The following is a 12,210-nucleotide window of genomic DNA, read 5'->3' on the forward strand; positions in this document are numbered from 1 at the left end:
GTTTAGAGGCAATAAGGATCTTAGTTACAAATAATCTTGTGGAACTTACTCCATCAGTTGTATAATGAGGACCAAAAAAAATTATTTTTCTTTCAGCTTGCCAGTGCAATGGTCACAGCAAATGCATTAATCAGAGTATCTGTGAGAAGTGTGAGAACCTGACCACGGGCAAGCATTGCGAGACCTGCATATCTGGCTTCTATGGTGATCCCACCAATGGGGGGAAATGTCAGTGTAAGTCAAATCCATTCATCAGGATTACTGACTGCAACCCAGATGTAACACAATGCTTCTCTTTGATTTGAATATCTAAAAGGAGAAAGAAACTACTTGGTTTTGGATACTGTAGTAGTAATTATTCAGTCATACAAGAAAGAGGCTTAAAGTGGAGAAAGCACTAACTCCACCTGTTCTATGTTCCCTCCTGGACTGGTGCACCGGATGAGTGTCAGATAGATGAGCACAGGCGAAGGTGGAGATGGGGTCGATCTCCTGACTATTGAGGGAGCCCAGACAAAAGGCTCAGCAAAAGCCTCTTATGGACCCTGGGTGGGGCGGGAGGGTGAAGTGGAAGGGCTGGGAGTGGGAAGTGGAAGGGCTTAGAGTGGGAAAGCACTAGGGATGGAGAGTGGAGAAAGTATTTTCAAGGCTTTCCTCTCCTCTCCATGAGGAAGTTCCACAGAGGCCTGAAGATGACCTCTAGGTCATCAGATAAGGAGACCTAGGAATGAAGGCATCTGAAGTTGGAATGCAAATATGTGAAAGAGGTAGCCAACCAGGGGTTCCTGAGACTTTGGCTGCAACTCCCCTCAGAGACTTCCACCCAGGCTGGTGTGGGAGGGCAGCTTTCCCTGCAAGGCCTGTAGGGAAAGGCTGTGGTTGGGAAAAAATGATGTAGGTTTTTAACCAGGAGCCGGATTCCTCAGTACTTCTAGTATATTTTAAATATTTAAATAGTCCCACATTTCCCCATACATGTCAAATAGATTCCTGTAAACAACAGGACATTTTATTGTTAGAACATAAATTATATTTTTTATAAGTGACCAGTGATACTAACAAACTGATTTTTGGTTTGATCTAGTTTCCATAAAAAGACCCTTCAGGTTCTAAGCAGGAAAATAAGTAAGAAAAGAAAATCTCCGCTCATTTGGTTGTTAAAATTAGTAGTGCACACCAGGAAGACACCCCCTCCCCACAGCCTGTGCCGGGTGCTCCCAAACTCTTGTTTCCCTGACGTCTGGACAAGAGCAATGAAAGTGTGTGAATATTTTTTTAAAAGTTTTCTTAGTAAGTTAGTCTCCCCCTCTGCTTTCTCAAAAGCTTACAGAGCTAGTCGCTGGTGGGTATCGGCCAAATCTAATTCCGCCTCCAAGCTCCTTAGCATGGCTCTTGAGAGAGAGGTCTAATCCCAGAGCAGCCAGGAGAGAGCTGTGTCCCAGCAGTATATCCCTTAACCTTTCTGGGTTCAGTTTCCTCGTCTACAAATTTGGGGATGTTGGCATGAAAGCAGTCAGAGGAATGCATGACATATAGTCATCACTCAGGAGATGTGAACAATTATTATTACTCTTCTAATGTCATTTCCTACCACTCTTAAATAAAATTTATTGCTCAGATTTAAAAATATTCAGTAAAAATATTTTTCTACTCCTGTGAATAGACTTCATCCATTATTAGACAGTAATCAGAATACCCAAACTTATTGATAATTGTGTACAAGGCATTGTGCTGGCAGCCACCTGAGACATAGGGGCTTTTATTATCCCTGTGATCAAGAAACCTGCCCAACTTCTCACTGCGAGATGCCCATGCTGGGAACCACATTCAGGATATGTGACTAATTACTGGGCCTGGTTGTGCTTCCAAGTGCCTGTACCTATAGCCAGGTCTGCTGGCTCTATGCCTTGTCTTCATCCCCAGATCTTCATCACCCATCTAGAAAAATTACCTTCTGCTCTGTAGCAGTTGTGGGACCTGAGTACTATTGTACATAATTTAGAGATAACTTTATTTTTTAGAGTCTCAATCCACAATAGAAAGCATGATTTTAAAATACTGTGAGTGGCACTAAATCTTTTGTTTTCCTCTTATAATTGTACTAGAGGCCCAGTGCACAAAATTTGTGCATGGGTTGGGGGGGGGGGGGTCCTCTCAGTCCAGCCTGCACCCTCTCCAATCCAGGACCCCCTTACGGGATGTCCTCAGGGAATGTCCGACTGCCATTTTAGGTCCGATCCTAAACCGGCAGTCAGACATCCCTCTCATAATCTGGTACCACTGGCTCCTAACTGCTCACCTGTCTGATCACCCCTAACTGCCCCCACCCCCCAATGGCCTAGTCATCCCCAACTGCCCCTGCTTAGCTGGCCTGGTCACCCCTCACTGCCCCCGCTGCTGGCCTGGTCACCTCACGCAGCTGGCTGTTCGGTTGTTTGGTTGCCCCTCACTGCCCCTCCTGCCAGCCTGGTTGCCCCATGCAGCCTGCTTGTTCAGTCATTTGGTCATCCCTCACTAACCCCCACGCAGCCTGTTCTGTTGACCGTTTGGTTGCGACGGTCGCTTGGGCTTTTATATATATAGATAGTCCTTAACCTAAAGATAATAACCATGATTTATTGAATGTTTACTATGTTTAATTCATGTATTATCTCATTTATTTTTCACAACAGCCCAAGATATAGGTACTATCGTTATACCAAAATATAGATGTGAAAACAGACTTAAAGGAGCTAAATAGAATGTCCAAAGTTACAAAGAAGCTAAGTGGACTGGACTGAATTCAAATCCAGGCAAACTGACTTCAGGCCTTTGCTTTTTTTGTTAATATACTATACCCCCCTCTCCATACTCAACTGAGCCAGCAGTTGAACACTCATGTTTCTGAATTTTCATCCATTCTCTTAACAGCTTTACTATTCTGTTTCACATGTTTCTTTGGGTGATTTTTTTTCTCTGAAAAATTTATTTTAATAGTGCATCTAAATCCAGCCTAATGCCTTTAATTTTATTCATAGAAAAACATGGTGTAAAGTGAAAGGAATTGGGGGGGGGGGGAACCTCACTTATTTCAACTAGCACATAAAATTTATTAATTTATCATACTTATCCTATACTAGAGGCCCGATGCACAAAATTCATGCATGGGGTTAGTGGAAGGGTCTCTCAGCCTGGTCTGCACCCTCTCACAGTCTGGGACTCTTCGAGGGATATCTGCCCATGGAGAGTGGGCCTAAGTTGGCAGGTGAACATTCCTCTCGCAGTCCGGGACCCCTTGCTCCTTACTACCTGCTTGCTCGCTGCTCCTTACTGCTGGCTTGCTGCTCCTTAGTGCTGCTCAGAGGTGGGAGAGGCTCCTGCCAGTGCTGCTGCGCTAGCCAGCCATGAACCTGGTTTCTGGCTAAGTAGTGCTCCCCTTATGGGAGTGTTGAGTGTTTGTCCCCTGGTGGTTATTCTGCAGTAACAGTTGCTTAAGTTTTTATTATACAGACTAGAGGCCCAGTGCACAAAATTCATGCATTTGGGGGGTGTCCCTCAGCCTGGCCTGTGCCCTCTCATAGTCCAGGAGCCCTCAGGGGATATTTGATTGATGGCCTAGGGCGCGGACCTAAGCCATCAGTTGGACATCCTTAGAGCTGCCGCAGAGGCAGGAGAGGCTCCCGCCACCGCCTCTGTGCTTGCCAGCCGGCCCCCTGTGGGAGCGCACTGACCACCAGGGGGAAGCTCCTGTGTTGAGCGTCTGCCTCCTGGTGGTCAGTGCGCATTATAGCAACTGGTTGTTCTGCCATTCAGTCAATTTGCATATTATCATTTTTATTATTTAGGATTTATTATCCTAAATGATGAAATTGTAATATGCAAATTGTCCCCTTGGGAGTTTGACTGACCGGGAGTTTGAACACTTGATATGATGTGCACTACGGCACGGAATGATATAAGGCCCCTGCTGGCAGCTGGGGGAAGGAAGGCCCTGGCCAGCTGCCGGAAGGCCCCGATCAACCCTGTTCGCCAGCCAGGCCTAGGGACCCTACCCATGTGTGAATTTCATGCACTAGGCCTGTAGTGTGCTGGATTTAAAAAAAGGTAGAGAAGTGTTAATGGCTAGAGGAGAGAAGTGACAGACGTTGTTGTTTAATATATTTTAATGATTTTTTTACAGAGAGGAAGGGAGAGAGATAGTTAAAACTATCGATGAGAGAGAAACCTTGATCAGCTACCTCCTGCACACTCCCTACTGGTTATGTGCCCACAACCAACGTACATGCCATTGACCGGAATTGAACCTGGGACCCCTGAGTCCGGAGGCTGGCGTTCTATCCACTGAGCTAAACCAGTTAGGGCCAGAAGTTGTTTTCTATGTAGGCCAAGAAAAAGGCAAGGAAGGGTGGTAAATTCTGAATGGCCTCTGAAACACCAACGTGCCATTAGAATCTCACTCTACTTCTGAGCCCAACTGGTGTTTGAAATGTGACCATTGTGGAGAAAGCACCTCAGCTGAGGCTGAGTGCAGCCTGACCAACCCTCCCCTCAGACTGTCATCACTCCTAAGATCTCCATGGGGGCAGGGACTGTGTCTATGTCCTCATACCCAGCAGCTGGCACACTAGACACTTCATTAAATGTTTATTGAATGAATAGAAGAATCAAAATAGTGAAAAACACAGTCTATTAAAAAGGAAAAATTTGAGATTGCTTCAGATGGTGGTGGAAATGACATTCTTTTCTCCTGTCCTTTGACTTTAGTTCCTTTAATGTTGCCTTTACATTATTTGAGATAAATCATTAGCTGAAAAAAAAAGAATCTTACTCATTAAATGCTTTTATTTTAATCTTTCATATTAAATCCAATTGAGATTAATTTACCTGTTTTAGAAAAAGTCTCTGATACTAATCTTTTAAGCCAGTTGTGACCAACATTCCTTTCCTTCTTTCTAGTATGTAAGTGCAATGGTCATGCATCACTGTGCAATACCAACTCGGGCAAGTGCTTCTGTACCACCAAGGGCGTCAAGGGGGATGAGTGCCAGCTGTGAGTACCACCCTCCCCGAACCCCTGCCACAGGCCACGCCTGGGTTTAGTGATTGACCCAGGTCATCTGGTCTATGCCTTGCTGCCATGGGCTGTAAGGGATCTCAAGTTGATTGATTTGGAATTTTGCACTTTCCACTTCAGACAGGTCTAATTTGGTCAACCTCCATACTGAGTAGGTCATCAGTTTAGCAACAATTCCTTAATAACTCTGACATTCCTTGGGTTGCTGACTTGAATTAGTTGTCTAACTTCAGCCAGTACTTAGTTTTTGTCATGTCAGGAGATTGAACCCTTTTCCAAAAGAGAGTTGGAAGAGCTGGTATTCCCAGACAGTATTTTATTTGGTATTTTGGTTGTCTGATAGTGGAGATGATCCTCTCTGGCCTTTAACACATCCCACCCTGTTCTAGCATTTTCCTTGGTGAAGTAGATGAGACATCTTCCAAGGGAGTGTCTAGGGTCCCCACCTATGAGGATGTAAGCAGATGTGGGGTTTCAGCCCTGGCTATGCCTCCACTGAGTAAGGTCCTTTTGAGGTGATTCACTTAATTATGCTGAATCTCATTTTCTACCTCTTTTGGTAGTGGGACTAACAGTAATTGCTTTTAATGTCCTGGGATGTTGAAAGAAGAGAGATTGTTCTCCTTATATTCCTGTCTGCCTGACCAGAAAACCTCATAAAACACATGCTCCAGGTTTACTTATTCTCTCAAGAAGAGACTTAGAAATGTTCAGTAGTATCAAAATACTGAGCTGATGCAAGCAGATGTGTCATTGGTAAGCAAAGTTATGTCACCAGGGATTGAGGTTTGATAGTGGTGTTCAGGAGGGAAATACTCTGTCTACATTTCCTAGTTTATATTAGTGCATATACATTTATTGGTTTTATGTTGCCCTGAAACCAGTACGTGAAGAAAAGTATAATCAGAGATCAAATTTAATTTTTGAGTCCAAGTTTGTTTAAACAGAAAAATATAATAGAGCAAAATTAATAACTCTTGTCATCAGTTTTGATACACAGCAAAGAAATGGGAAATACTTTCTTTTTAAGAGATTTATGTATAAACAAGTATAAAAGGACACATATTCCTGTATTATTTATCTGGGAAAAGTGCTTGACCCAAGCTTTCCCCTTCTTTTTCCATAGTTCATAGCTATTGTGCTTGCCTCAATAATTTTGCTGATGTTTATAGATAATGCCTATGAGGAAATTAATAATTTTTTTTTACTAGAATTTATTTTTTCTCTAGACTGGTGAATTGTGTCCCACGTTTAAAAAAAAAAAAAAAAAGGTTATTTGTGTTTAGCCTTCTCTTAGTTGTATTTGAAGAACAGGATCAGTTTATCCAGGGAGAATAGGAAAGAGGTGAAAAATGAATATATGAAAAATGTTTTAACTGCACTTTTAAAAGAATAGTTCATACAAAAGTAAAAATGTATTTTTCATGATTATAAGTGGTAGCTAGATATATTATATTTGGGTTTATCTCATGTGTTTGGCAAATATTTCTCAGTTGGTGGTTGTATGAACTCCTGGGCAGTCAGCATTAAAAATAAATTCAAATTCTTGTTAGTTTACTTGATTTGAATAACAGTGAAGGATGTAATTATACTGACTCAAAAACAGTAGTTTATATTAAAGGGTCTACTTGATTTTCAAATAAATTAGATTCTCTTTTAAATAGCAATAGAAATCATCTTTATTTTTCCCTCCTAGATGTGAAGTAGAAAATCGATACCAGGGAAACCCTCTCAAAGGAACATGTTATTGTAAGTGCTTTTATAATTCTTGTCTGTCTGGAAGCAAAGTAGTTCAGTAAAACCTCATTATTGTTTTTAACATTGTTTGAGAATGGTAAATGCTGTAGAAATAAAGCAAGGACCCATGGAAGTGTCTTCTTTTTTGATGTGCTTACATTCTATTAAGTTTAATATATATATATGGGCACAATTTTAAAATACTTTAATTGTGGTTATAGTTTACGTTAGTTTGTCCATAGCAGATATCAGGGAAGAGTACAGAGATATATATCTCTGTGTGTGTTTTTTTGCTTATGTTCTCTTGAAACCTTGTTTCATTTGCCATTACCTGGTTGGGGTCACCATATTTCTTATTTTAGGATATAGGTAAAAAATAAATAAATATTAGCTTGGTTGTCAGGGCTCAGTGGTTAAACATTGACCTATAAACCAGAAGGTCATAGTTTGATTCCCAGTCAGGACACAAACCTTGGTTGTGAGCTTGATCCTCAGTGTGAGGCATGCAGGAGGCAGCCGATCAATGTTTCTCTCTCATCGATGTTTCTGTCTCTTAAATCAATAAAAGTATTCTTTTTCAAATCTTAAAATATAGTTGAAGGTATCATTCTCTCTGAAATTGATTTGGGTTTACCACCTCTTTAGGAACTAAGATCCTATATAATAAAAGACTAATATGCAAATTATTACCACGGGCCAGAGTTTGACTGACCGGAAGTTAGATGTGTGCTGACCACCAGGGGATAGCATGGAACATGGCAGGCATCGGTGACATGGCGCTGGCAGTGGGTGGCAGTGGAGGTGCTGCCGGCCCCAATGGGCCCCACCAAGAGTAGGACCGCAGTGGGGGGCAGGGATGGCAAGCGGGCAGTGCCAGGCCAAGGCAGGTGCAAGTGGGGGCCTGGATCACCCCACCAATCACCCCATAGATCAGCCCTGATCACCAGCCAGGCCTAGGGACCCTACCCATGCATGGATTTTGTGCACCGGGCCTCTAGTATAAAATAAAATATCTAATGATTAACTTATACTGAAAGATAAATCTAGCAAAGTGACCAGTTCATTATGGGTAAATACATTGTTTTCCAGTAGGAAAACCCACATAGTAGGCCAGATAATGGAACCGGAGGAAAATGAGTTAACGTTTAGCATGTACACTCTAATTATATATTTGCTTTCCTGGGTTGAATAGTATTCTCTCAAAATTTGTGTCCAATTGGAACCTATAACTGTAATATATATAGATATATAGATACATTTTTCCCCTTAGGAGAAAAGAGAAAAACTTTATGACCTTGTGTAGGGAAAAGAGTTCTTAGATATGATTCCAAAAGCACAATTTATAAAATAAAAAGTTGTTTATTAGGACTTATCAAAATGTAAAACTTGTATTTAAAAAAATACCATTAAAAAATAAGCCCTAGCTGTTATGTCTCATGTAGGTTGGAGCATTGTCCCATACACAAAAAGGTGGCAGTTACAATTCCTAGTCAGGGCACAAATCTGGATTACATCTGATAAGGGCACATATCACCACAGCCGATTGATGTTCTTTAAAAAAAAATTTTTTTTAAATAAAAAAGCCACAGGCTAGAAAATATTGCAATATATAGAAATATAATTTTTTTAAAGTTTTTTTCTAGAATATATTTTTATTGATTTTAGAGAGAAGGAGAGAGAGAAACATCAATTATGAGAGAGAATCACTACTTGGCTGCCTCCTGCATGCCCCCCACTGGGGATCAAGCCTGGAACCCGAGCATGTGCCCTCACCCAGAATTGAACCATGACCTCCTGGTTCATAGGTCAATACTCAACCATTGAGCCACTTTGGCTGGGTGCAAAGCATATATTTGATAAAGGTCTTATATCCAGAATATATGAAGAACTCTTACAATTGAAAAAGGAGGCAATTCTAGTTAAAAACAGACAAAGATTTGAATAGACATTTAATGAAAGAATATATATAAACTAGAGGCCCGATGCACAAAATTCATGCAAGGGGCATGGCCCTCGCAGCCACGGTGGCTTGCCTTGGCCCTCACAGCCCCAGCTTCATCTGGAAGGTTGTTCGGCTATCTGGTATAATTAGCATATTACACTTTTATTATTATAAAATGGCCAATAAGCACATGAAAAAATGAGTAACATTAGACATTTGGAATATATGTATTAAAACCACAGTGAGATATACTCCTAGAATGACTAGACTCAAAAGCCAATTCTGTGGATTAAGAGAAGACAACTGGAATCTCACATCTGCTCCTACATTCATGAGAAAAACTTGGCCTCACCAGACAGAGTTAGAAAATGGAGTGTTTTAATTACCTTTTTACATAATTATGGATATTATGCTTTGATACTGTACCAAAACTAGACAGCTGGCCATTTTTTAAAGGGTAGTTACAATGTGGAACCTGAAACCATATCAGTGAATTTTTTGTAATAGGGTATATTTATAATCTATTATCTGGAAAAATAAAAGCCAATACCAAGTTTCAACAATGACATAAAGAAACTTCATACATTCTTTGTGGGAATGTGAAATAGTATAGCCACTTTGGAAAACCATATGGCAGTTTCTTAAACAGTAAAAAATAAAATTGCAAACAACTCCCCATTTATAACATTATATGCTTAAATACAGCCTAGCTTGTAATAAATAGATGTTCAATTAATATTTGTAGGTGGGTTAGGTTGGAGCTTAAAATCTCAACAAGGATAATGATAAATGGAGGGTTTGTGAGTATATCCAAACAAAATGATACTATGATACTGCCCTTGATTTCCTTTGAAAAACCCCCAATTCCCAGGTATAAGTGAGCCAAAAGTGCTTTCCTGGTATTGAATATTTATGAGGTAATCAAGGTGTGTTTCTAGAGACCTGTTTTGTTTTTCTTCAACTTTTAAATACATGTCTTTCTTATCATAGATACTCTTCTTATTGACTATCAGTTCACCTTTAGCCTGTCCCAAGAGGATGACCGCTATTACACAGCCATCAATTTTGTGGCTACACCTGATGAAGTAAGATTTAAAAGTCTTCTTATTCTCCTCCTCTTCCTCTTTTTTTTCTTTTTTTTTCTTCTTTCTTTGTCATTATGGCTAGAAGCACTGCCTTAGCAGTGGTCTCCAGAGTGGAGCACATAGGATGATGTCTAGAGGTACAAGGAAGAAATGTTAGATCTACATTTTATCTCCTTCCCACCTAAAAGGTAGGAATGGTTTTAAGATTTACCAGTATTGGATACTCAGACTAAAACATTGACTCCACACATACTTGGTTGCCCATCAGCCCATTGCATCCCTGTACAGAAAAGGAGAAGAGACTACAAGGGAAACTCCCCCATCAGAGGGGCAGATGGCAAAGCCCAGATTTACTCTCTCAAAGTAGATCAGAGGCTTAAAAGTGCTCACCAAGAAACTGCAGATTGAAACCAGTGGGTGCAAGGGAGGTGGCTGAGGTGACGCTTCTCATAGAATAAGTTGTTAGCCTCATTCAGGCGGAGATAAAAACAGCAAAGGTTTAGTTATTCCCAATAAGAAGTTAGCCAGAAATAATTGAAATTATTAAGATGACTATTTGAAATGTGGATTTATACCTACTAACGTTAATGATGCTCCCCATCTTGCCATAAAGTATTTCCTAGTGGTAGAAAAGTGCCAACACAGCATGACATTTAAAAGTGAAGCATTTAACTGTGAAGACACATCTGCCCAATTTCTTCAATGAAATATAAAGTCATTTATTACCCACTCCAATACATAATGCAATTTTTCTAAACTTGATGATAAATTATTTAGGAGCCTCCTTAGGAGTTTCTTATTTCTCATCAGTGTACTTTAAGTGAAAATATTTTGTGGGAAAACTGTGTAGGCATATCATTTCAGGGGCTGTGTTAAGTGGAATTTTGAAGAAAAGATTTTAGGATAAGGTTATAGCAAAAGGACCAAATATGAAATTTATTTACTAAACTTATTCATAAGCAAGTGGTTGAAGCGCTTAGTCTTTCAGGATATAATTGATGTTGTTAATTTTATCCTATCTAATAAAAAGGGAATATGCTAATTGACCATCACACCCTCACAAAAGATGGCGGTGCCCATAGCCAATAAGGAGGGAATATGTTAATTAACTGCCTCAGCCCCCCAGTTGCTCAGGGCAGCCCCGGGGTGCAGGCAAGCCTCAGATAGCAGTTGCTTAGCCACTCAGAGCTGCCTGAGGCTCAGGTAACCAGGGCCGGCTGAGGCTTGTGCTGCCCACAGTGGCAGCAGCAGAGGTGTGATGGGGCTGTTGTCTTCCCCTGATCGCCGGGTTGTCTCCCGGACTGTGAGAGGAGGCAGGCCGGGCTGAGGGATCCCCCCTTCATGGCCTCTAGTTTTAAATAAACATTGTAGGCTCTTGGTAATACTTTTTAGCAACGTGGGCAGTGATCATGAAAGCCTTTGGACCTCTCTGAGGTTCCCTGTTTACCTTATGAATATTTAATAGAGGTATCCAGTGTGTATCTTCTATCTTTTAAAAAAGCACTAGGTTCCAAATTTATTTATCTTCTTTTGGAATAAGTAATTGTTAGTAGTGTGCTGCCAACAAATATTAAAATTAAACATTTGAGCTGTCCCTTCAAGGGGAAGGTGAGGTTATGTTAATAAGTGAGAAGATAACTGCTTTGTGAGAGAAACTTCTGGTTTGGAGATTCCATTTTGAAAACGTTTCCATTGAAGTTTTGTCCTGTAGAAACTATTAAAACAACACCCTTAAAAATCTTAATTTTCTGAAGGACTTGTATACATGCATATAAGTACAACCAGTGGACACAAAACTCTGGGGAGGGAGGGTATGTATGGGCAATGTTAAAATATGTACACAGATAATAATTTAATAAAAAATGTTTTAAAAAAATCTTAATTTTCTAATGTTTTGTGATATTACAAAATAAAGAATTTCATCAGGATTGGATCCATTTGTAAGATGTAAAACTACAACATCTGATTTATTTGCAAAAATAATTCTTTGACACCAAATAATTTTTGCCAAATGTCAGTAAAAGAAAAATTAGTATTAAAATTTACCCAGCATGGCCAACAGTATACTTCTCCCAGTTGCCGGAACACAATTCTCACAGATATCTTTTCAGTCACTAAAACCAAAAATCAAAATAAGTTAAACTAGCTCTTCAACTTGCTATATCTCTAAGTGGTAAACAAGACTTTCAAAGTCAATAAAATACATTTAGTCATCTTTCTTTATTTGAAATAATATTTTTAGAGAAAAATGTTATTTAAATTATGAATGAATACCATCAAATTATTTTTTTATTTAGTTTATTTCAGCTTTGTTTGCTTTTTTAAAAACCATTTCCATTTTGGAAAACTTTACATTGTATATAATCTATTAGTTCAGAAGTATATCGGCTAAG

At 39.9% G+C, this 12,210-nt stretch overlaps 1 protein-coding gene across 3 annotated transcripts in view; it reads left to right on the forward strand.

Annotated features, from left to right (window-relative positions):
* Positions 1-12,210, forward strand: part of ATRN (attractin) — a 113,482-nt gene that overhangs the window by 69,092 nt on the left and 32,180 nt on the right. For 2 of the 3 annotated variants that reach the window (XM_036419804.2, XM_036419806.2), the window contains 4 exons: positions 97-234; positions 4,936-5,029; positions 6,750-6,802; positions 9,723-9,817. In XM_036419804.2, coding sequence (XP_036275697.1) covers positions 97-234; positions 4,936-5,029; positions 6,750-6,802; positions 9,723-9,817 — 380 coding nt within the window. The remainder of the gene's footprint in view (positions 1-96; positions 235-4,935; positions 5,030-6,749; positions 6,803-9,722; positions 9,818-12,210) is intronic. The other variant, XM_036419807.2, reaches the window with a different exon arrangement.

Source organism: Pipistrellus kuhlii, unplaced genomic scaffold, assembly GCF_014108245.1.
Source record: "Pipistrellus kuhlii isolate mPipKuh1 unplaced genomic scaffold, mPipKuh1.p scaffold_m20_p_6, whole genome shotgun sequence".
NCBI lineage: Eukaryota > Metazoa > Chordata > Mammalia > Chiroptera > Vespertilionidae > Pipistrellus > Pipistrellus kuhlii.